Source organism: Aquarana catesbeiana, linkage group LG09 (assembly GCF_042186555.1).
Source record: "Aquarana catesbeiana isolate 2022-GZ linkage group LG09, ASM4218655v1, whole genome shotgun sequence".
NCBI classification, from domain to species: Eukaryota; Metazoa; Chordata; class Amphibia; order Anura; family Ranidae; genus Aquarana; species Aquarana catesbeiana.
In genome coordinates this window covers 322,291,250-322,314,385 of record NC_133332.1, presented here as the reverse complement: position 1 = coordinate 322,314,385, position 23,136 = coordinate 322,291,250, and the positions used below count along the sequence as shown (strand labels likewise).

General features: G+C 47.3%; 2 protein-coding genes across 4 annotated transcripts in view; one reads left to right on the top strand and one right to left on the bottom strand.

The window, feature by feature from the left end:
• LOC141108854 (putative glutamine amidotransferase-like class 1 domain-containing protein 3B, mitochondrial) overlaps window positions 1-1,708 on the top strand; it is a 52,504-nt gene extending 50,796 nt beyond the window's left edge. For all 3 annotated transcript variants that reach the window (XM_073600824.1, XM_073600822.1, XM_073600821.1), the window contains 2 exons: window positions 123-324; window positions 1,380-1,708. In XM_073600824.1, the coding sequence (XP_073456925.1) occupies window positions 123-324; window positions 1,380-1,572 (395 nt within the window). In that variant the 3' untranslated portion in view covers window positions 1,573-1,708. The remainder of the gene's footprint in view (window positions 1-122; window positions 325-1,379) is intronic.
• A 10,024-nt stretch (window positions 1,709-11,732) lies between these two features.
• On the bottom strand, window positions 11,733-22,364 carry LOC141108851 (uncharacterized). Its single transcript, XM_073600818.1, has 6 exons — window positions 21,627-22,364; window positions 17,661-17,877; window positions 17,061-17,152; window positions 16,422-16,561; window positions 16,178-16,282; window positions 11,733-12,211 (listed from the first exon to the last, which is right to left on the bottom strand). Exons 1-6 carry the CDS (start codon window positions 22,174-22,176, stop codon window positions 12,104-12,106), a joined length of 1,212 nt encoding a protein of 403 aa, XP_073456919.1. The 5' UTR covers window positions 22,177-22,364; the 3' UTR covers window positions 11,733-12,103.
• Between the last annotated feature and the right edge of the window lie 772 nt (window positions 22,365-23,136).

Here is a 23,136-nt window from a genome sequence, read left to right as displayed (position 1 = left end):
TTACACCAGAAAAACAAACCCTTCTCCACCCCAAACCTACAAAGGATACAATCTTTGGTTGTATTATAATAATATAATCATGTGATCAGAAAGCTGATTGGTGGCTATTTTTCTTCCTTCAGGTGGTTTTGGGGTCGCTAAGAATTTGTCTACATGGGCTGTGCAGGGGAAGGACTGCTCCGTCCTGAAACCCATCGAGGAGACGATTAAATCTTTCCATGCCAGCCATAAGCCGATCGGTCTGTGCTGCATCTCCCCGGTGCTGGCCGCAAAACTCATCCCAAGATGTGAGGTCACCGTGGGCTGTGACACCGAGTGTGAGAAGTAAGTCACCCTCTTCATTCTCTACCTCTACGATCGTTCATCGTTCTCTACCTCTACGATCGTTCATCGTTCTCTACTTCTATGATCGTTCATCGTTCTCTACCTCTATGATCGTTCATCGTTCTCTACCTCTATGATCGTTCATCGTTCTCTACCTCTATGATCGTTCATCGTTCTCTACCTCTATGATCGTTCATCGTTCTCTACTTCTATGATCGTTCATCGTTCTCTACCTCTACGATCGTTCATCGTTCTCTACCTCTACGATCGTTCATCGTTCTCTACCTCTATGATCGTTCATCGTTCTCTACTTCTATGATCGTTCATCGTTCTCTACCTCTATGATCGTTCATCGTTCTCTACTTCTATGATCGTTCTCTACCTCTATGATCGTTCATCGTTCTCTACCTCTATGATCGTTCATCGTTCTCTACTTCTATGATCGTTCATCGTTCTCTACCTCTACGATCGTTCATCGTTCTCTACTTCTATGATCGTTCATCGTTCTCTACCTCTATGATCGTTCATCGTTCTCTACCTCTATGATCGTTCATCGTTCTCTGTCTCTATGATCATTCATCATTCTCTATCTCTATGATCGTTGATTGTTCTCTATGTCTATGATCATTCATCGTTCTCTACCTCTATGATTATTCATCATTCTCTATGATCATTCATCACTCTCTGTCTCTATGATCGTTCATCGTCCTCTATCTCTATGATTATTCATCATTCTCTATGATCATTCATCACTCTCTAGCTCTATGATCGTTCATCGTCCTCTACCTCTATGATTATTCATCATTCTCTATGATCATTCATCGTTCTCTGTCTCTATGATCGTTCATCGTCCTCTATCTCTATGATCATTCATCGTTCTCTATCTCTATGATCGTCCTCTATCTCTATGATCATTCATCGTTCTCTATCTCTATGATCGTCCTCTATCTCTATGATCATTCATCGTTCTCTATCTCTATGATCGTCCTCTACCTCTATGATCATTCATCGCTCTCTATCTCTATGATCATTCATCGTTCTCTATCTATATGTAGGTGGCCGTACGCCGGGACTGCCGGAGCCATTAAAGAACTCGGCTGTAAACACGTCAACAAGCAGGTGAATGAGGTCCATGTGGACACCAAAAACAAACTGGTCACCAACTGCGCCTTCATGAGCAACAGTCCACTGGACCAGATCTACGATGGTGTCGGGGAAATGGTCAAAGCTCTACTGAAGCTTCTCTAACCTAAAACTATAAACCTGGAGCCAGAAATTTCACCGATTGTCAGTATTGTGATAACATTGTTATATGTTCAGTGTGGAGAGAGACGTCTATTTATTAATCTGAAATAAAGTGTGATATCATATATGTAGTATATAACGCTCTAATGTCTGTTGTGTGTTCTCTGAGGCCTCATCCTCGGTGCTTAGGGGGGAACTGGGACAGTAATCAGATATATGTGGGGAAGAAGATGGAAATTTTACGTCAAACATATAAAAAAGCAAAGTCATTGATAAAGCCAGAAATCCATCTGGGTCTCATTGGGGGATTTGCCTATCATTCATGTCCTGAACATGAGGGGACATCTCCCAACAGTGAGGGGACAATTCCCAACAGTGAGGGGACATCTCCCAAAGTGAGGGGACATCTCCCAAAGAGAGGGAGGGGACACTTCCCAAAATGAGGGGATGTCTCCCAAAGTGAGGGGAAGCCTTCCAAAATGAGGGGACATCTTCCAAATTTAGAGGACATATCCCAAAGTGAGGAGACATCTTCCAAAGTGCACACCAAAGTCATGGGACATCTCTCAAAGTGAGGAGACATCTCCCAAAATGAGGGGGCATTTCCCAAAGTGAGGAAACATCTCCCACAGTGAACGGACATTTCATAAGTGAGGAGACACCTCCCAAAGTGGAGAGACGTCTTCCAAAGTCAAAGGACATTTCCCACAGTGAGGAGACATCTCCCAAAGTGAGGGGACATCTTCCAAAGTTAGGGGAAGCATCCGAAAAGTCAGAGGACATCTCCCAAATTGAGGACTAGGGAGACATCTCCCAAAGTGAAAGAACATCTCCAAAGCAAGGGGACATCTCCAAAGCAAGGGGACATCTCCAAAGCAAGGGGACATCTCCCAAAGTGAGAGGACATCTCCCAAAGTGAGGAGATATCTCCCAAATTCAGGGGACATCTCCCAAAGTGAAAGGACATCTCCTAAAGTGAGGGGCAACACATCAACATGCAGGTAAATGACGTCAACGTGCCCTTATGAGCAACTGTCCTATGGGCAGATCTTCGATGGCATCATGGAAATGGTCAACGCTCTTCTGAAGCTTCCTCAACCTAAAAGGTGAAATCTGAAGCCAAAAATGTCACAGATTGTCAGTATTGTGATAAAATTGTCACCTGTTCAGTGTACTAGGAATCTACGCCACTGGGGGTCACAAGGAATCTACGCCACTGGGATCACTGAGAATATACTCCACCTGGGATCACTGGGAATCTACTCCACTGGGTCACTAGGAATCTACTCTACTTGGGTCACTAGGAATCTATTCCACTGGGTCACTAAGAGTCTACTTCACTGGGTCACTGGGAATCTACTCCACTGGGGTCACTGGGAATCTACTCCACTGGGGATCACTAGGAATCTACTCCACTGAGTCACTAGGAATCTACTCCACTAGGGATCACTAGGAATCTACTCCACGGGCGTCACTGGGAATTTAGTGCACTGGGGTCACTAGGAATCTATTCCAATGGGGTCACTGGGAATTCACTCCAATGGGATCACTAGGAATCTACTCTACTGGGGGTCACTGGTAATCTACTCCACTGGGGTGACTGGGAATTCACTCCACTAGGGATCACTAGGAATCTACTCCACTGCGGTCACTGGGAATTTACTGCACTGGGGTCACTAGTAATCTACTCCACTGGGGTCACTAGGAATTCACTCCACTGGAGATCACTAAGAATTTACTCCGCTTGGTGTCACTGGGAATCTACTGCACTTGGTGTCATCCAGGAAATGGTTAAAGCTCTTCTGAAGCTTCCTTAACCTAAAAGGGGAAATCTGAAGCCAAAGATGTCACAGATTGTCAGTATTGTGATAACATTGTCACCTGTTCAGTGTACTAGGAATCTATTCAACTGGGATCCCTGGGAATCTACTCCACTGGGGGTCAATAGGAATTCACTTCACTAGGGATCACTAGGAATCTACTTCACTGGGGTCACTAGGAATTTACTCTACTGGGGTCACTAGGAATCTACTCCACTGGAGATCACTAAGAATTTACTCCACTTGGTGTCACTGGGAATCTACCCCACTGGGGACACGGAATCTACTCCACTGCGGTCACTGGGAATTGAATGCACTGGGATCACTAGGAATCGACTCAACTGCAGGTTACTAGGAATTCACTCCACTAGGGATCACTAGGAATCTACTCCACTGGGGTCACTGGGAATCTACTCCATTGGGGTCACTATGAATCTACTCTAGTGGTGTCACTAGGAATCTACTATACTGGGGTCACTAGGAATCTACTCCACTGGGGGTCACTAGGAATTCACTCCACTAGGGATCACTAGGAATCTACTTCACTGGGGTCACTGGGATTTTACTGCACTGGGGTCACTAGGAATCTACTCCAATGGGGTCACTGGGAATCTACTCCACTGGGGGTCACTAGTAATCGACTCCACTGCGGGTTACTAGGAATTCACTCCACTAGGGATCACTAGGAATCTACTCCACTGGGGACACTATGAATCTACTCCACTGGGGGTCACTATGAATCTACTCTACTGGTGTCAATAGGAATCTACTATACTGGGGTCACTAAGAATCTACTCACTGGGGGTCACTAGTAATTCACTCCACTAGGGATCACTAGGAATCTACTTCACTGGGGTCACTGGGATTTTACTGCAGTGGGGTCACTAGAAATATACTCCAATGGGGTCACTGAGAATCTACTCCACTGGGGATCACTAGTAATCTACACCACTGGGGGCCACTAGGAATCTACTCCACTGGGGTCACTGGGAATCTACTCCACTGGGGTCACTGGCATTCTACTCCACTGGGGGTCACTAGGAATCTACTCCACTGGAGTCACTGGGAATTAAATGCACTGGGGTCACTAGGAATCGACTCCACTAAGGGTTACTAGGAATTCACTCAACTAGGGATCACTAGGAATCTACTCCACTGGGGTCACTATGAATCTACTCTACTGGTGTCACTGGAAATCTATTCCAATGGGGTCACTAGGAATCTACTCCACTGGGGATCACTAGGAATCTACTCCACTGGGGATCACTAGGAATCTACTCCACTGGGGGTCACTAGTAATCGACTCCACTGCGGGTTACTAGGAATTCACTCCACTAGGGATCACTAGGAATCTACTCCAATGGGGGTCACTATGAATCTACTCTACTGGTGTCACTAGGAATCTACTATACTGGGGTCACTAGGAATATACTCCACTGGGGGTCACTAGGAATTTACTCCACTAGGAATCATTAGGAATCTACTCCACTGGGGTCACCAGAAATCTACTGCACTGGGGCCACTAGGAATCTACCCCACTGGAGGTCACTAAGAATTCACTCCACTTGGGGTCACTGGGAATCTACTCCACTGGGGGTCACTGGGAATCTACTCCACTGGGGTCACTGGGAATCTACTCCACTGGGGTCACTGGGATTCTACTCCACTGAGGGTCACTAGGAATTCACTCCACTAGAGATCACTAGAAATCTACTCCACTTGGTGTCACTGGGAATCTACTCTGTTGGGGGTCACTAGGAATCTACTCCACTGGGGGTCACTAGGAGTCTATTCTAATGGGGTCACTGGGAATCTATTCCAATGGGGTCACTGGGAATCTGCTCCACTGGGGTCACTAGGAATCTACTCCACTGGGGTCACTAGAAATCTACTCCATGAGGGTCACTAGGGATCTACTCCACTGGGGGTCACTAGGAATCTACTCCACTGGGGGTCACTAGGAATTCACTCCACTGGGGGTCACTAGGAATCTACTCCACTGGGGTCACTGGGAATCTATTCCACTGGGGTCACTAGGAATCTACTCCACTGGGGTCACTAGGAATCTACTCCACTGGGGTCACTAGGAATCTATTCCAATGGGGTCACTAGGAATCTACTCCACTGGGGTCACTGGGAATCTATTCCAATGGGGTCACTAGGAATCTACTCCACTGGGGTTACTAGGAATCTACTCCACTGGGGTCACTAGGAATCTACTCCACTGGGGTCACTGGGAATCTATTCCAATGGGGTCACTAGGAATCTACTCCACTGGGGTTACTAGGAATCTACTCCACTGGGGTCACTAGGAATCTACTCTACTGGGGTTACTGGGAATCTATTCCAATGGGGTCACTAGGAATCTGCTCCACTGGGGTCACTAGGAATCTACTCCACTGGGGTCACTAGGAATCTACTCTACTGGGGTTACTGGGAATCTACTCCACTGCGGTCACTAGGAATCTACTCCACTGGGGTCACTAGGAATCTACTCCACTGGGGTCACTAGGCTGATGAGCTTGTACCCCGCAACTCTGTACAATAGAACTCATCGATATCTCCTAGAAAATGTAACTTGTTCACTTTATCTCATAAATCATTATTATAGATCTGCAGCTTTCATTATAATAATCCCTGGTGATCCCGCCATGGAGGTCCTTTCTCAGGCACTTCCTGTTATAGGGTGACAACGCTCGGTCCCCTCCTCCAAATTATGCTCCTGTGTTGTCACCCTGTCACATGGGCTTCCCGTGGTGACTGTTTCACCGGTTATGAACTACTTTCTGGACCAAGGTGGTGACTCAGAGATCACACAATCATATACATCCTGGAACCTGTGCAGTCCCTGGCTGTGTTCACAAATGTCTGAAACAGATCAGCCCCTGCGGCAGCCTCTCACCTTGTGACTTGCTACAAAGTCACGATGTACAGTCTGATCACTGGGGGAGGGGAGACTAGGGAAATGTTCCGTCCTGCCTACAGCAGACTGATGACATCATCTCAGCCTAGGCAAAGTCCCTGATTGGAGCTGAAGGACGGCTTTTTAATGATAAAAGGGGGGGATTTCTCTGATCACTGATCCTATCACTGTACATTGTTGGGTATTTCTTGATACAGATTTGCATTATTACTGGAAGATCCTCTGTTGGGAAAGTTGTGATTTTTGTGGTTTTTGTTGAAGAAATGAGAAGTGATCCTCGAAGTTTGTTCCTCGTATCTCCAGAAGTCACATTGCTGGTTGTCAGAGATGGACACTCCGTCACATGTCATTACCATGAGTCATAGAATAACTTTATTTGTCTCCCCATACGGAACTACTTGTGTCCCCGAGGGATAGAACCAGGGCTTTCTCCCAAAGGGAACGCAGTTTTCACACCTTCAGCACAGAATGTATGTAATGCAAGGGGTACTAGAGTGTGCTGGAGGGTCTACTGATGCTGGCTGCTAGGGGGATCCATGGTCGATGGGGGGATTTTTTGTTGTTGGGAGGGATCTACGGTTGAGGGAGGGGTCTATTGTTTCTGGCTGCTGGGAGATCTATTGTTGCTAGTGGGAGTCTATTGTTGCTGGGGTGGGGGTATTTTTTGTGGTGGCTCTTTTGTTGCTGGGGGCATCTATTGTGGCTGGGAAGATCTATTGTTTCTTGGGGTATATTATTGATGGGAGGGGGTGTCTATTGATGTTGGCTACAGGCAATCTTTTTTATTGTTTTTCTCGTTATCGGTATCAAATTCCATACAAATGACTTGGTTCTGTATTCTCTAAAAGGGATATTACTGGAAGGTGGGTAGGGGTGGAACCAAGGAATGGTGCTCGGAGGTGGGTGTAACCAAGAAACGGTGCTCGGAGGTGGGTGTAACCAAGGAACGGTGCTCGGAGGTGGGTAGTGGGTGGAACCAAGGAACAGTGCTTGGAGGTGGGTAGGGGTGGAACCAAGGAACGGTGCTTGGAGGTGGGTAGGGGTGGAACCAAGGAACAGTGCTTGGAGGTGGGTAGGGGGTGGAACCAAGGAACGGTGCTTGGAGGTGGCTAAGGGGTGGAACCAAGGAACGTGCTTCAACGGCAAGTACTGGGTGAAACCAAGGAACGTGCTTGAAAGTGGGTAGGGGGTGGAACCAAGGAACGTGCTTGGAGGTGGGTAGTGGATGGAACCAAGGAACGGTGCTCGGAGGTGGGTAGTGGGTGGAACCAAGGAACGTGCTCGGAGGTGGGTGGTGGATGGAACCAAGGAAAGTGCTTGGAGGTGGGTAGTGGATGGAACCAAGGAACGGTGCTCGGAGGTGGGTAGTGGATGGAGCCAAGGAACGGTGCTCGGAGGTGGGTAGTGGATGGAACCAAGGAACGGTGCTCGGAGGTGGGTAGTGGTTGAAACCAAGGAAAGTGCTCGGAGGTGGGTAGTGGATGGAACCAAGGAACAGTGCTCAGAGGTGGGTAGTGGATGGAACCAAGGAACGGTGCTCGGAGGTGGGTAGTGGTTGGAACCAAGGAACAGTGCTCAGAGGTGGGTAGTGGATGGAACCAAGGAACGGTGCTTGGAGGTGGGTAGTGGATGGAACCAAGGAACAGTGCTCGGAGGTGGGTGGTGGGTGGAACCAAGGAACGGTGCTCGGAGGTGGGTAGTGGATGGAACCAAGGAACGGTGCTCAGAGGTGGGTAGTGGATGGAACCAAGGAACGGTGTTCGGAGGCGGTTAGGGGGTGGTACCAAGGAACAGGTCTCAGAGGTGGGTAGTGGCAAAGAAAAGGGGTGATTCAAAAGGAGGGAGTGCCAGCACCTGTTCCCTGAGAAAAAAAACCCTGGATAGCACAGTCCTGTATTAGTCATATAAAAACTTTATCGGTCTACCCATACAGAACAAAGTCTGTCCCTGATAGATAGCACACATAATCCATCCAAGGAACGGTGCTCGGAGGTGGGTGTAACCAAGGAACGGTGCTCGGAGGTGGGTAGTGGGTGGAACCAAGGAACAGTGCTTGGAGGTGGGTAGGGGTGGAACCAAGGAACGGTGCTTGGAGGTGGGTAGGGGTGGAACCAAGGAACAGTGCTTGGAGGTGGGTAGGGGGTGGAACCAAGGAACGGTGCTTGGAGGTGGCTAAGGGGTGGAACCAAGGAACGTGCTTCAACGGCAAGTACAGGGTGAAACCAAGGAACGTGCTTGAAAGTGGGTAGGGGGTGGAACCAAGGAACGGTGCTCGGAGGTGGGTAGTGGATGGAGCCAAGGAACGGTGCTCGGAGGTGGGTAGTGGATGGAACCAAGGAACGGTGCTCGGAGGTGGGTAGTGGTTGAAACCAAGGAAAGTGCTCGGAGGTGGGTAGGGGATGGAACCAAGGAACAGTGCTCAGAGGTGGGTAGTGGATGGAACCAAGGAACGGTGCTCGGAGGTGGGTAGTGGTTGGAACCAAGGAACAGTGCTCAGAGGTGGGTAGTGGATGGAACCAAGGAACGGTGCTTGGAGGTGGGTAGTGGATGGAACCAAGGAACAGTGCTCGGAGGTGGGTGGTGGGTGGAACCAAGGAACGGTGCTCGGAGGTGGGTAGTGGATGGAACCAAGGAACGGTGCTCAGAGGTGGGTAGTGGATGGAACCAAGGAACGGTGTTCGGAGGCGGTTAGGGGGTGGTACCAAGGAACAGGTCTCAGAGGTGGGTAGTGGCAAAGAAAAGGGGTGATTCAAAAGGAGGGAGTGCCAGCACCTGTTCCCTGAGAAAAAAAACCCTGGATAGCACAGTCCTGTATTAGTCATATAAAAACTTTATCGGTCTACCCATACAGAACGGTGCTTGGAGGTGGGTAGGGGTGGAACCAAGGAACAGTGCTTGGAGGTGGGTAGTGGGTGGAACCAAGGAACGGTGCTTGGAGGTGGCTAAGGGGTGGAACCAAGGAACGTGCTTCAACGGCAAGTACAGGGTGAAACCAAGGAACGTGCTTGAAAGTGGGTAGTGGATGGAACCAAGGAACGGTGCTCGGAGGTGGGTAGTGGATGGAACCAAGGAACGGTGCTCGGAGGTGGGTAGTGGTTGAAACCAAGGAAAGTGCTCGGAGGTGGGTAGTGGATGGAACCGAGGAACAGTGCTCAGAGGTGGGTAGTGGATGGAACCAAGGAACGGTGCTCGGAGGTGGGTAGTGGTTGGAACCAAGGAACAGTGCTCAGAGGTGGGTAGTGGATGGAACCAAGGAACGGTGCTTGGAGGTGGGTAGTGGTTGGAACCAAGGAACAGTGCTCGGATGTGGGTGGTGGGTGGAACCAAGGAACGGTGCTCGGAGGTGGGTAGTGGATGGAACCAAGGAACGGTGCTCAGAGGTGGGTAGTGGATGGAACCAAGGAACGGTGTTCGGAGGCGGTTAGGGGGTGGTACCAAGGAACAGGTCTCAGAGGTGGGTAGTGGCAAAGAAAAGGGGTGATTCAAAAGGAGGGAGTGCCAGCACCTGTTCCCTGAGAAAAAAAACCCTGGATAGCACAGTCCTGTATTAGTCATATAAAAACTTTATCGGTCTACCCATACAGAACAAAGTCTGTCCCTGATAGATAGCACACATAATCCATCCAAGGAACGGTGCTCGGAGGTGGGTGTAACCAAGGAACGGTGCTCGGAGGTGGGTAGTGGGTGGAACCAAGGAACAGTGCTTGGAGGTGGGTAGGGGTGGAACCAAGGAACGGTGCTTGGAGGTGGGTAGGGGTGGAACCAAGGAACAGTGCTTGGAGGTGGGTAGGGGGTGGAACCAAGGAACGGTGCTTGGAGGTGGCTAAGGGGTGGAACCAAGGAACGTGCTTCAACGGCAAGTACTGGGTGAAACCAAGGAACGTGCTTGAAAGTGGGTAGGGGGTGGAACCAAGGAACGTGCTTGGAGGTGGGTAGTGGATGGAACCAAGGAACGGTGCTCGGAGGTGGGTAGTGGGTGGAACCAAGGAACGTGCTCGGAGGTGGGTGGTGGGTGGAACCAAGGAAAGTGCTTGGAGGTGGGTAGTGGATGGAACCAAGGAACGGTGCTCGGAGGTGGGTAGTGGATGGAGCCAAGGAACGGTGCTCGGAGGTGGGTAGTGGATGGAACCAAGGAACGGTGCTCGGAGGTGGGTAGCGGTTGAAACCAAGGAAAGTGCTTGGAGGTGGGTAGTGGATGGAACCAAGGAACGGTGCTCGGAGGTGGGTAGTGGATGGAGCCAAGGAACGGTGCTCGGAGGTGGGTAGTGGATGGAACCAAGGAACGGTGCTCGGAGGTGGGTAGCGGTTGAAACCAAGGAACGTGCTCAGAGGTGGGTAGTGGATGGAACCAAGGAACGGTGCTCGGAGGTGGGTAGTGGTTGGAACCAAGGAACAGTGCTCAGAGGTGGGTAGTGGATGGAACCAAGGAACGGTGCTTGGAGGTGGCTAAGGGGTGGAACCAAGGAACGTGCTTCAACGGCAAGTACTGGGTGAAACCAAGGAACGTGCTTGAAAGTGGGTAGGGGGTGGAACCAAGGAACGTGCTTGGAGGTGGGTAGTGGATGGAACCAAGGAACGGTGCTCGGAGGTGGGTAGTGGGTGGAACCAAGGAACGTGCTCGGAGGTGGGTGGTGGATGGAACCAAGGAAAGTGCTTGGAGGTGGGTAGTGGATGGAACCAAGGAACGGTGCTCGGAGGTGGGTAGTGGATGGAGCCAAGGAACGGTGCTCGGAGGTGGGTAGTGGATGGAACCAAGGAACGGTGCTCGGAGGTGGGTAGTGGTTGAAACCAAGGAAAGTGCTTGGAGGTGGGTAGTGGATGGAACCAAGGAACGGTGCTCGGAGGTGGGTAGTGGATGGAGCCAAGGAACGGTGCTCGGAGGTGGGTAGTGGATGGAACCAAGGAACGGTGCTCGGAGGTGGGTAGCGGTTGAAACCAAGGAACGTGCTCAGAGGTGGGTAGTGGATGGAACCAAGGAACGGTGCTCGGAGGTGGGTAGTGGTTGGAACCAAGGAACAGTGCTCAGAGGTGGGTAGTGGATGGAACCAAGGAACGGTGCTTGGAGGTGGGTAGTGGATGGAACCAAGGAACAGTGCTCGGAGGTGGGTGGTGGGTGGAACCAAGGAACGGTGCTCGGAGGTGGGTAGTGGATGGAACCAAGGAACGGTGCTCAGAGGTGGGTAGTGGATGGAACCAAGGAACGGTGTTCGGAGGCGGTTAGGGGGTGGTACCAAGGAACAGGTCTCAGAGGTGGGTAGTGGCAAAGAAAAGGGGTGATTCAAAAGGAGGGAGTGCCAGCACCTGTTCCCTGAGAAAAAAAACCCTGGATAGCACAGTCCTGTATTAGTCATATAAAAACTTTATCGGTCTACCCATACAGAACAAAGTCTGTCCCTGATAGATAGCACACATAATCCATGTTTAGAGTGAAGATTTTATTTCACAGACAATCGATGGATCAGATAGAAAAAGTTACATTCTAAAATCATTATGAAGGAGAAACGATCGCTCAGCTCCAGGAATGGATGGAAGCCGTATTCACTTTTAAAATCATATGCCTGGAAATGGACAATTCAGCATTTCCCAGCATTTGATTGGCCGGTTGAAGTGAATGCAGCCTCACTATATTCACGAGATACAAATAAATACAATTTGATTAATAAATAATAAATAATACAGAAAACGGAATTGTGATTTTCCTGAAGTCTTCTCCGGGATTCCGGAAGATAAAATCCAGGAAGATGAAATGATCGGCATTGTGGGGCCCATCGGGGTCCTAGAGAGAGAAGCATTACAGCGTCTTGGTGAAGAAGTTGGGGGCGTGGTCCTTGAAATGATTGTATTCATTGGTTCCGGCCACCAGGACGGTCGCAGGGAAAGTCCGGGGTCGCTCGGGATCCTGGAATAGAAGGTGACACCATTGTTAGTACATCACACTCAATGTACAGAAAATCCAACATCTGAATCTGCCTGTCGTGTCTACAGAGGTGTGTGCAGGTATTGGGGCTCCATAGGTGTGCACCCCAAAACTCACACCCGCCTTTCTCTGCAGCCTCAGCTGCACTGCACAGGGAATGAATGGGAAGTGCTCTGTTGTGAGCGGCTTCCTGTTCATTCACAAATTGAAGCATAGGAAACAGTCAAATTTATTAGCCACTTCCCCCACTCTCCATCCTGAAACATCCCCTGCAGCAGCTGGGGGGAGGGGAGGGAAGCCAGCAGCACTGGGCGGGGGGGACCAACATGGGGGAAGTCTGGGGAGTAGGGGGAATCGGCACGGCACGTAGTGATTAGAGTGTGCCCAGGCACACCTGGCACACCCCTTGCACACACCTATGTGGAGCTCCCAGTCAGATCATGTGAGAATTGGAACCCCTGTCAGGTTTTTACTGCTACCAGGGGTTTGACTAGAGAGGTTTCCCCTCACTTCCTGTCCTGGTGACAACATATCAACAGACAGAAACTGAGGGGAAATCTCCAACAGGGACTTAGACAGGAATTGGCTTTGTTTAGAAGACTATTTGCGGAATCTGAGCCCTTTGTGACATCATATGTGGTGGGCGGTCCTGAAAGCTGCTCCCCAACAGCCATGGTGACCTATGGGACCCCAATAAAAAATATAATTATGTGTATAAATATTTCTGTTCTTTTCTTTATTGTCCTGATTTTGGCCCTGATGAAGAGTGTGGAGTCCCTGAAATGTGGCGGATTATGTTGCAGAATAAAATCTTTTATGGAACAGAGTGCGGCCCCCATTGCTTTCATTTTATTTAGTAAAGAAACAATGGAACCCCCAACATATCTAGAGATCTATGACTTGTGATGTCACACATAGAGGAAGACGTCTGTAGATCTATGACTTGTGATGTCACACATAGAGGAAGACGTCTGTAGATCTATGACTTGTGATGTCACACATAGAGGAAGACGTCTGTAGATCTATGACTTGTGATGTCACACATAGAGGAAGACGTCTGTAGATCTATGACTTGTGATGTCACACATAGAGGAAGACGTCTGTAGATCTATGACTTGTGATGTCACACATAGAGGAAGACGTCTGTAGTTCTATGACTTGTGATGTCACACATAGAGGAAGACGTCTGTAGTTCTATGACTTGTGATGTCACACATAGAGGAAGACGTCTGTAGATCTATGACTTGTGATATCACACATAGAGGAAGACGTCTGTAGATCTATGACTTGTGATGTCACATAGAGGAAGACGTCTGTAGATCTATGACTTGTGATGTCACATAGAGGAAGACGTCTGTAGATCTATGACTTGTGAGGTCACACATAGAGGAAGACGTCTGTAGATCTATGACTTGTGATGTCACACATAGAGGAAGACGTCTGTAGATCTTTGACTTGTGAGGTCACAGATAGAGGAAGACGTCTCTAGATCTATGACTTGTGATGTCACACATAGAAGAAGACGTCTGTAGATCTATGACTTGTGATGTCACACATAGAGGAAGACGTCTGTAGATCTATGACTTGTGATGTCACACATAGAGGAAGACGTCTGTAGATCTATGACTTGTGATGTCACACATAGAGGAAGACGTCTGTAGATCTATGACTTGTGATGTCACACATAGAGGAAGACGTCTGTAGATCTATGACTTGTGATGTCACACATAGAGGAAGACGTCTGTAGATCTATGACTTGTGATGTCACACATAGAGGAAGACGTCTGTAGATCTATGACTTGTGATGTCACACATAGAGGAAGACGTCTGTAGATCTATGACTTGTGATGTCACATAGAGGAAGACGTCTGTAGATCTATGACTTGTGATGTCACACATAGAGGAAGACGTCTGTAGATCTATGACTTGTGATGTCACACATAGAGGAAGACGTCTGTAGATCTATGACTTGTGATGTCACACATAGAGGAAGACGTCTGTAGATCTATGACTTGTGATGTCACACATAGAGGAAGACGTCTGTAGATCTATGACTTGTGATGTCACACATAGAGGAAGACGTCTGTAGATCTATGACTTGTGATGTCACACATAGAGGAAGACGTCTGTAGATCTATGACTTGTGATGTCACACATAGAGGAAGACGTCTGTAGATCTATGACTTGTGATGTCACACATAGAGGAAGACGTCTGTAGATCTATGACTTGTGATGTCACACATAGAGGAAGACGTCTGTAGATCTATGACTTGTGATGTCACACATAGAGGAAGACGTCTGTAGATCTATGACTTGTGATGTCACACATAGAGGAAGACGTCTGTAGATCTATGATTTGTGATGTCACATAGAGGAAGACGTCTGTAGATCTATGACTTGTGAGGTCACACACAGAGGAAGACGTCTGTAGATCTAGACCTGTGATGTCACACATAGAGGAAGACGTCTGTAGATCTATGACTTGTGATGTCACACATAGAGGAAGACGTCTGTAGATCTATGACTTGTGATGTCACACATAGAGGAAGACGTCTGTAGATCTATGACTTGTGATGTCACACATAGAGGAAGACGTCTGTAGATCTATGACTTGTGAGGTCACACATAGAGGAAGACGTCTGTAGATCTATGACTTGTGATGTCACACATAGAGGAAGACGTCTGTAGATCTATGACTTGTGAGGTCACACATAGAGGAAGATGTCTGTAGATCTATGACTTGTGATGTCACACATAGAGGAAGACGTCTGTAGATCTATGACTTGTGATGTCACACATAGAGGAAGACGTCTGTAGATCTATGACTTGTGATGTCACACATAGAGGAAGACGTCTGTAGATCTATGACTTGTGATGTCACATAGAGGAAGACGTCTGTAGATCTATGACTTGTGATGTCACACATAGAGGAAGACGTCTGTAGATCTATGACTTGTGATGTCACACATAGAAGAAGACGTCTGTAGTTCTATGACTTGTGATGTCACACATAGAGGAAGACGTCTGTAGATCTATGACTTGTGAGGTCACACATAGAGGAAGACGTCTGTAGATCTATGACTTGTGATGTCACACATAGAGGAAGACGTCTGTAGATCTATGACTTGTGATGTCACACACAGAGGAAGACGTCTGTAGATCTATGACTTGTGATGTCACACATAGAGGAAGACGTCTGTAGATCTATGACTTGTGAGGTCACACATAGAGGAAGATGTCTGTAGATCTATGACTTGTGATGTCACACATAGAGGAAGACGTCTGTAGATCTATGACTTGTGATGTCACACATAGAGGAAGATGTCTGTAGATCTATGACTTGTGATGTCACACATAGAGGAAGACGTCTGTAGATCTATGACTTGTGATGTCACACATAGAGGAAGACGTCTGTAGATCTATGACTTGTGATGTCACATAGAGGAAGACGTCTGTAGATCTATGACTTGTGATGTCACACATAGAGGAAGATGTCTGTAGATCTATGACTTGTGATGTCACACATAGAGGAAGACGTCTATAGATCTTTGACTTGTGAGGTCACAGATAGAGGAAGACGTCTGTAGATCTATGACTTGTGATGTCACACATAGAGGAAGACGTCTGTAGATCTATGACTTGTGATGTCACACATAGAGGAAGACGTCTCTAGATCTATGACTTGTGATGTCACACATAGAAGAAGACGTCTGTAGATCTATGACTTGTGAGGTCACACATAGAGGAAGACGTCTGTAGATCTATGACTTGTGATGTCACACATAGAGGAAGACGTCTGTAGATCTATGACTTGTGAGGTCACACATAGAGGAAGACGTCTGTAGATCTATGACTTGTGATGTCACACATAGAGGAAGACGTCTGTAGATCTATGACTTGTGAGGTCACACATAGAGGAAGACGTCTGTAGATTTTGGTATCACTGACCTTTATAGGGTAAGCCGTAGTGGGAACATAGCGGATGACGAATCCGCAGCGCCTTCTTTCGGACATGTTTGGCTCGCTGGCGTGAACTGTCAGTCCGTCATGAACCTGCCAATATAAATAAGAGGGTGGTGAGGACTCGGCACCGGGACGGATCTATATCTTTGGTATATTCTGGATCTTTCATGTGATATGATCAGATTACCCCCCCGGGGGGGGGGGGGATTTAAAGGAGGATTTTACTTACCGACATTTGTCCGGCTTTCAGTGGACACTCCACCAGATCCTCCACGTTCACCAGGTGCTTCGGAATCTCCTGATTGGCTGTCAGCATATTCCCAGGAACTTCCGCCACTCTGTGTTCCAGGATCCCCTGCTTGTGGCTGCCTGGAAGAGGAAAAATCATCATTATACTAATAAACTACGACTAATAACAAGAGCAATAGTGATAAAAATAGTAATAATCATAATAAAAATAATAATAAAAAAATAACAATAAATAACAATAATAATAATATAATAATTATCATAATAAAAATAATAATAACAACAAATAACAATACTAATAATAATAATAACAGCAATAGTGATAATAATAGTGATAATAATAATAATAATAATAATATAGCAATAAATAACAATACTAATAATAACAATAGTGATAGTGATAATATTATTGCTAATGATAATAATAATCATAATAATAATATTTTTTAAAAAATAAATAAATAATAATAATAATTATAATAATAATAATAAAAACAGCAATATTGATAATATTTTAGTAATATAATTTTTAATAATAATATTAAAGATGATAATAATAATTATAATGTGTATACAATATAACATTGTGGACAATCTCAGGATTCAGCGGTGAGATTACCTGGAATAATTTGTAGAACTCCATTTTCGGCGTCCACGTCATCAAATGCCAACCACACTGAAGCCACGGGACCGCCCTCAAATCCCCAATATCTGCAAAGGACACCATTGTTGTAAAGATCATTCGTCAATCTTTGAAGGGGATTTACTAAAACAAGAGCATCCGAAATCTGGTGCAGCTCTGCATAGAAACCAATCAGCTTCATTGAAGAAGCTGAAGTTAGAAGCTGATTGGCTGCCATGCAGAGCTGCACCAGATTCTGTGTGCTCCAGTTTTAGTAATCCCCGATCATTCATTGGTCTTCAAATATAAATTATTCATCAATTATTATGTATGGATTATTCATCGATTATTATGTATTAATCGTTCATCATTCTACATGTATTGATCGTTTATTGATCGTTATGTATTGATCATTCATCAATCTACATGTATTGATCGTTTATTGATCATTATGTATTGATCATTCATCAATCTACATGTATTGATCGTTTATTGATCATTATGTATTGATCATTCATCGATCTCTATATACTGATCATTCATCAATCATTATGTATTGATTATCCATCGATCATTGACACATCCTTCTCTACTCACTTTATGTCTTGATGCCAGGCCACATATGGTGCCGTATTCTCTTTGTGCGGGACATCACTGGCGGGATACTTGCAGATAAACCTGGAGTCCAGGAGGATGACGTTGGGGCCCAGCACAGCGGTGATGGCTTCCAGCAGATTGGGGTGGGTGGTTAGGTTCATCACCCATTCATACTCCAAGTGGACGTTGTGTAGACTATACTGAGTGTACTCCTTCCCTGAATACACAAAGAGAAATGCCGGTTTATACAAATCAAATGGGAAATAAAATGGCTTCACTTTGAAGAAAACTTAAACACAGGTAACTTTATTCATCCAGACAACGTGGACAGAGAAGCGGGTGAAGGACCTGTGACCAGGAGGATGAGATAGAGAGATTGGCCGATGGACGGTGTCCCTGCTCGTGGTTGGTGAGTGAGTTTGGTGGAGGAACCAATGAAATGTCTGAAGCTCTGTCTGTAGGGAGGACACTCTGCTGCATGGTCCTGGACGTGTATGGAAAGAGAAGCCTGCCTACACGCTCAGTGACCCAGCCATGTGGCCAATCAGCTCCAGTATACAGAAAGTCTATGTCCAATGGAAGACTCTGCTGACCCTCAGTACTCCCCTTAGGAGCCCTCAGTCTTGATGCAAGCAGTGGGCTGGCTCTTGGGAGGAGTTATGCAAATATCAAAATGCCTGGATGGATGGGTGTTCCTAGGCAGGCTGTATTTCCATAGGTAACACCTACTGGTGATGCTGAGCCTCCATGATTGAAAGAGCTACAATCCAATGAATGAAAGGGGTGGGGCCAGGGACAGTCAAGCTGGGGGAGGAAAGTGCTGGATGACGTTGGATTTCCTACAGCCAGAAATTGAGGGGAGCTCTATCTGACTTCCTGCAGCTTCTAATGCACTTTGTGAGCAGCTCACAGTGTGCGGGGAAATCAGACTAAGCCATTTCAGTCCAGGAGAGAAGCCGGTACAGCTGTGCAAGACTGAAGGGGAGGCCGGGGGTCAGATATAAGACTAAAGGGGTGCTGCGGGTCAGATATAAGACTTAAGGGGTGCTGGGGGTCAGATATAACACTGAAGGGGTGCTGGGGGTCAGATATAAGACTGAAGGGGGGCTGGGGGTCAGATATAAGACTAAAGGGGTGCTGGGGGTCAGATATAAGACTGAAGGGGAGGCTGGGGGTCAGATATAAGACTAAAGGGGTGCTGGGGGTCAGATATAAGACTGAAGGGGGGCTGGGGGTCAGATATAATACTGAAGGGGTGCTGGGGGTCAGATATAACACTGAAGAGGTGCTGGGGGTCAGATATAACACTGAAGGGGTGCTGGGGGTCAGATATAAGACTGAAGGGGGGCTGGGGGTCAGATATAAGACTGAAGGGGGGTCGGGGGTCAGATATAACACTGAAGGGGGGTTGGGGTTCAGATATAAGACTGAAGGGGGACTGGGGGTCAGGTATAAGACTGAAGGGGGGCTGGGGGTCAGATATAAGACTGAAGGGGGACTGGGGGTCAGGTATAAGACAGAAGGGGGGCTGGGGGTCAGGTATAAGACTGAAGGGGGGCTGGGGGTCAGATATAAGACTGAAGGGGGGCTAGGGTCAGATATAAGACTGAAGGGGTGCTGGGGGTCAGATATAAGACTGAAGGGGGGCTGGGGGTCAGATATAAGACTAAAAGGGGGCTGGGGGTCAGATATAAGACTGAAGGGGGGCTGGGGTCAGATATAAGACTGAAGGGGTGCTGGGGGTCAGATATAAGACTGAAGGGGTGCTGGGGATCAGATATTAGACTGAAGGGAAGAATGGGGGTCAGATATAAGACTGAAGGGGTGCTGGGGGTCAGATATAAGACTGAAGGGGGGCTGGGGGTCAGATATAAGACTGAAGGGGGGATTGTGGTCAGATATAAGACTGAAGGGGGGATTGTGGTCAGATATAAGACTGAAGGGGTGCTGGGGGGTCAGATATAAGACTGAAGGGGTGCTGGGGATCAGATATTAGACTGAAGGGAAGAATGGGGGTCAGATATAAGACTGAAGGGGGGCTGTGGAGTCAGATATAAGACTAAAGGGGGGCTGGGGGTCAGATATAAGACTAAAGGGGGGCTGGGGGTCAGATATGAGACTGAAGGGGGGCTGGGGGTCAGAAATAAGACTGAAGGGGGGCTAGGGGTCAGATATAAGACTGAAGGGGGGCTGGGGGTCAGATATAAGACTGAAAGGGGCTGGGGTTCAGATATAAGACTGAAAGGGGGATGGGGGTCAGATATAAGACTGAAGGGGGGCTGGGGGTCAGATATAAGACTGAAGGGGGGGGGCAGGGGTCAGATTTTTTTGGTTGAAAATGAATACTTTATTTTGCAAGAAAATATACAAAAAACAAATACTTCAACAGGACTGAAGGGGGGCTGGGGGTCAGATATAAGACTGAAGGGGAGGCTGGGGTCAGATATAAGACTGAAGGGGAGGCTGGGGGTCAGATATAAGAATATAAGACTGAAGGGGGGCTGGGGTCAGATATAAGACTGAAGGGGGGCTGGGGGTCAGATATAAGACTGAAGGGGAGGCCGGGGGTCAGATGTAAGACTGAAGGGGGGCTGGGGGTCAGATATAAGACTGAAGGGGGGCTGGGGGTCAGATATAAGACTGAAGGGGTGCTGGGGGTCAGATATAAGACTGAAGGGGTGCTGGGGGTCATATATAAGACTGAAGGGGGGCTGGGGGTCAGATATAAGACTGAAGGGGGAGCTGGGGGTCATATGTAAGACTGAAGGGGGGCTGGGGGTCAGATATAAGACTGAAGGGGGGCTGGGGGTCAGATATAAGACTGAAGGGGGGCTGGGGGTCAGATATAAGACTGAAGGGGGGCTGGGGGTCAGATATAAGACTGAAGGGGGGCTGGGGTCAGATATAAGACTGAAGGGGTGCTGGGGGTCAGATATAAGACTGAAGGGGTGCTGGGGATCAGATATTAGACTGAAGGGAAGAATGGGGGTCAGATATAAGACTGAAGGGGGGTTGGGGGTCAGATATAAGACTAAAGCGAGGCTGGGGGTCAGATATAAGACTGAAGGGGGGCTAGGGGTCAGATATAAGACTGAAGGGGGGCTGGGGGTCAGATATAAGACTGAAGGGGGGCTGTGGGTCAGATATAAGACTGAAGGGGGGGCCGGGGGTCAGATGTAAGACTGAAGGGGGGCTGGGGGTCAGATATAAGACTGAAGGGGGGCTGGGGGTCAGATATAAGACTGAAGGGGTGCTGGGGGTCAGATATAAGACTGAAGGGGTGCTGGGGGTCATATATAAGACTGAAGGGGGGCTGGGGGTCAGATATAAGACTGAAGGGGGAGCTGGGGGTCAGATGTAAGACTGAAGGGGGGCTGGGGGTCAGATATAAGACTGAAGGGGGGCTGGGGGTCAGATATAAGACTGAAGGGGGGCTGGGGGTCAGATATAAGACTGAAGGGGGGCTGGGGGTCAGATATAAGACTGAAGGGGGGTTGGGGTCAGATTTAAGACTGAAGGGGTGCTGGGGGTCAGATATAAGACTGAAGGGGTGCTGGGGATCAGATATTAGACTGAAGGGAAGAATGGGGGTCAGATATAAGACTGAAGGGGGGTTGGGGGTCAGATATAAGACTAAAGCGAGGCTGGGGGTCAGATATAAGACTGAAGGGGGGCTAGGGGTCAGATATAAGACTGAAGGGGGGCTGGGGGTCAGATATAAGACTGAAGGGGGGCTGTGGGTCAGATATAAGACTGAAGGGGGGCTGGGGGTCAGATATAAGACTGAAGGGGGGCTGGGGGTCAGATATAAGACTGAAGGGGGGCTGGGGGTCAGAAATAAGACTGAAGGGGGGCTGGGGGTCAGATATAAGACTGAATGGGGGGTCGTAGGGAGGATTTAATTTACTTCTAAAATTATCTTAAACAACCTTCAACACAACCAAGCCAAGTAATGTCTACACTCACCAAACTTCTCCTCCAGCTTTGCATACTCTTGGAGGGCGTGCAGCAGTTGTTCCTCCTGCAGGACGTCTACGGAGGTCAGGTAGCCATTGTCATCATAGAGAGTCTTCATCTGGTTGGAGTCAGTCTTCATCTGGTTGGAGTCAGTCTTCATCTGGTTGGAGTCGGTCTTCATCTGGTTGGAGTCAGTCTTCATCTGGTTGGAGTCGGTCTTCATCTGGTTGGAGTCAGTCTTCATCTGGTTGGAGTCGGTCTTCATCTGGTTGGAGTCGGTCTTCATCTGGTTGGAGTCGGTCTTCATCTGGTTGGAGTCGGTCTTCATCTGGTTGGAGTCGGTCTTCATCTGGTTGGAGTCAGTCTTCATCTGGTTGGAGTCGGTCTTCATCTGGTTGGAGTCGGTCTTCATCTGGTTGGAGTCGGTCTTCATCTGGTTGGAGTCAGTCTTCATCTGGTTGGAGTCAGTCTTCATCTGGTTGGAGTCAGTCTTCATCTGGTTGGAGTCAGTCTTCATCTGGTTGGAGTCAGTCTTCATCTGGTTGGAGTCGGTCTTCATTGATGAGTTGTATGGAGATGAATGGAGAAGATATAATTATCTGGGTTGAGTGATGACTTATATACAGAATCTCAGAGTGAAGCTCCGCCCCATCTGCTATTTTTAGAAGCAATTCCCTCGAAGGGAAGTTTTTCTTCTTAAATATTCACTTCCTGGGTGTCTCAGAGAAGAGACGGAGGGGTTCCTCTGTAAGTTTTCTGTAATAGAAGATAACAGTTTTAAAAGAAAATAATTTCCTGGTTTCTTTCTGACTGTACAGAGATCATCGGACAGCATGGTGACATCGGAGTTGCTGGGAATTCCACTTCATCTTATTAAATAAATAACAACATTGTATAACTTTGTTGTTTTTTATTAGATTTTGTGTTTTTGTGTTAATAAAATATCATTTTGTATTTATAAACCTGACACCAGGATGACCAGGAAATATGGAAACAAAATGAAAACTTTGAATCTCTTTGTTATATTTTATTAGATTTTCTCTTTCTGCATTCATAAATAATTCATTCGTATTGGACATCGGGGTGACGGGTGAACCCCGGAATCCCACCTCTTCTCGGGAAATAAAATATAACTTTGTATCTCCTGTTTTTTTTTTTTTTTTTTATTCAGTTTTATCTCCATGTAATTCTGTATTTATAATTTGTATTAGACATGGGGGGGGCAGGAATTCCAGGAGATAAAATAGAACTTTCTATCACTTTCTTCTCTTTTATTAGATTTTGTGTTCATAAAATATGAGGTCTGATTGGATATCGGGGTGACTGATGTGCCCTGGAATTCTAGGAGATAAAATGACAACTTTGTATCTCTTGTGTTATATTTGATGAAGTTTTACATAAATAAATCCTTTGTATTGGATATCAGGGTGAGCGATGTCTTCAGGAATTCCAGGAAAGAAACACAACTTTGTATCTCGTTGTTATATTGTGTTTATATTTATATATTTTGTTTTCATTA

Coding starts and splice junctions, on each gene's coding strand:
- LOC141108851 (XM_073600818.1), bottom strand. CDS start 22,176: ATGAAGACCGACTCCAACCAGATGAAGACTGACTCCAACCAGATGAAG. Junction 17,878..21,626: donor AAAGCTGGAGGAGAAGTTTG/GTGAGTGTAGAC, acceptor TTGTGTATTCAG/GGAAGGAGTACACTCAGTAT. Junction 17,153..17,660: donor GCCTGGCATCAAGACATAAA/GTGAGTAGAGAA, acceptor TGTCCTTTGCAG/ATATTGGGGATTTGAGGGCG.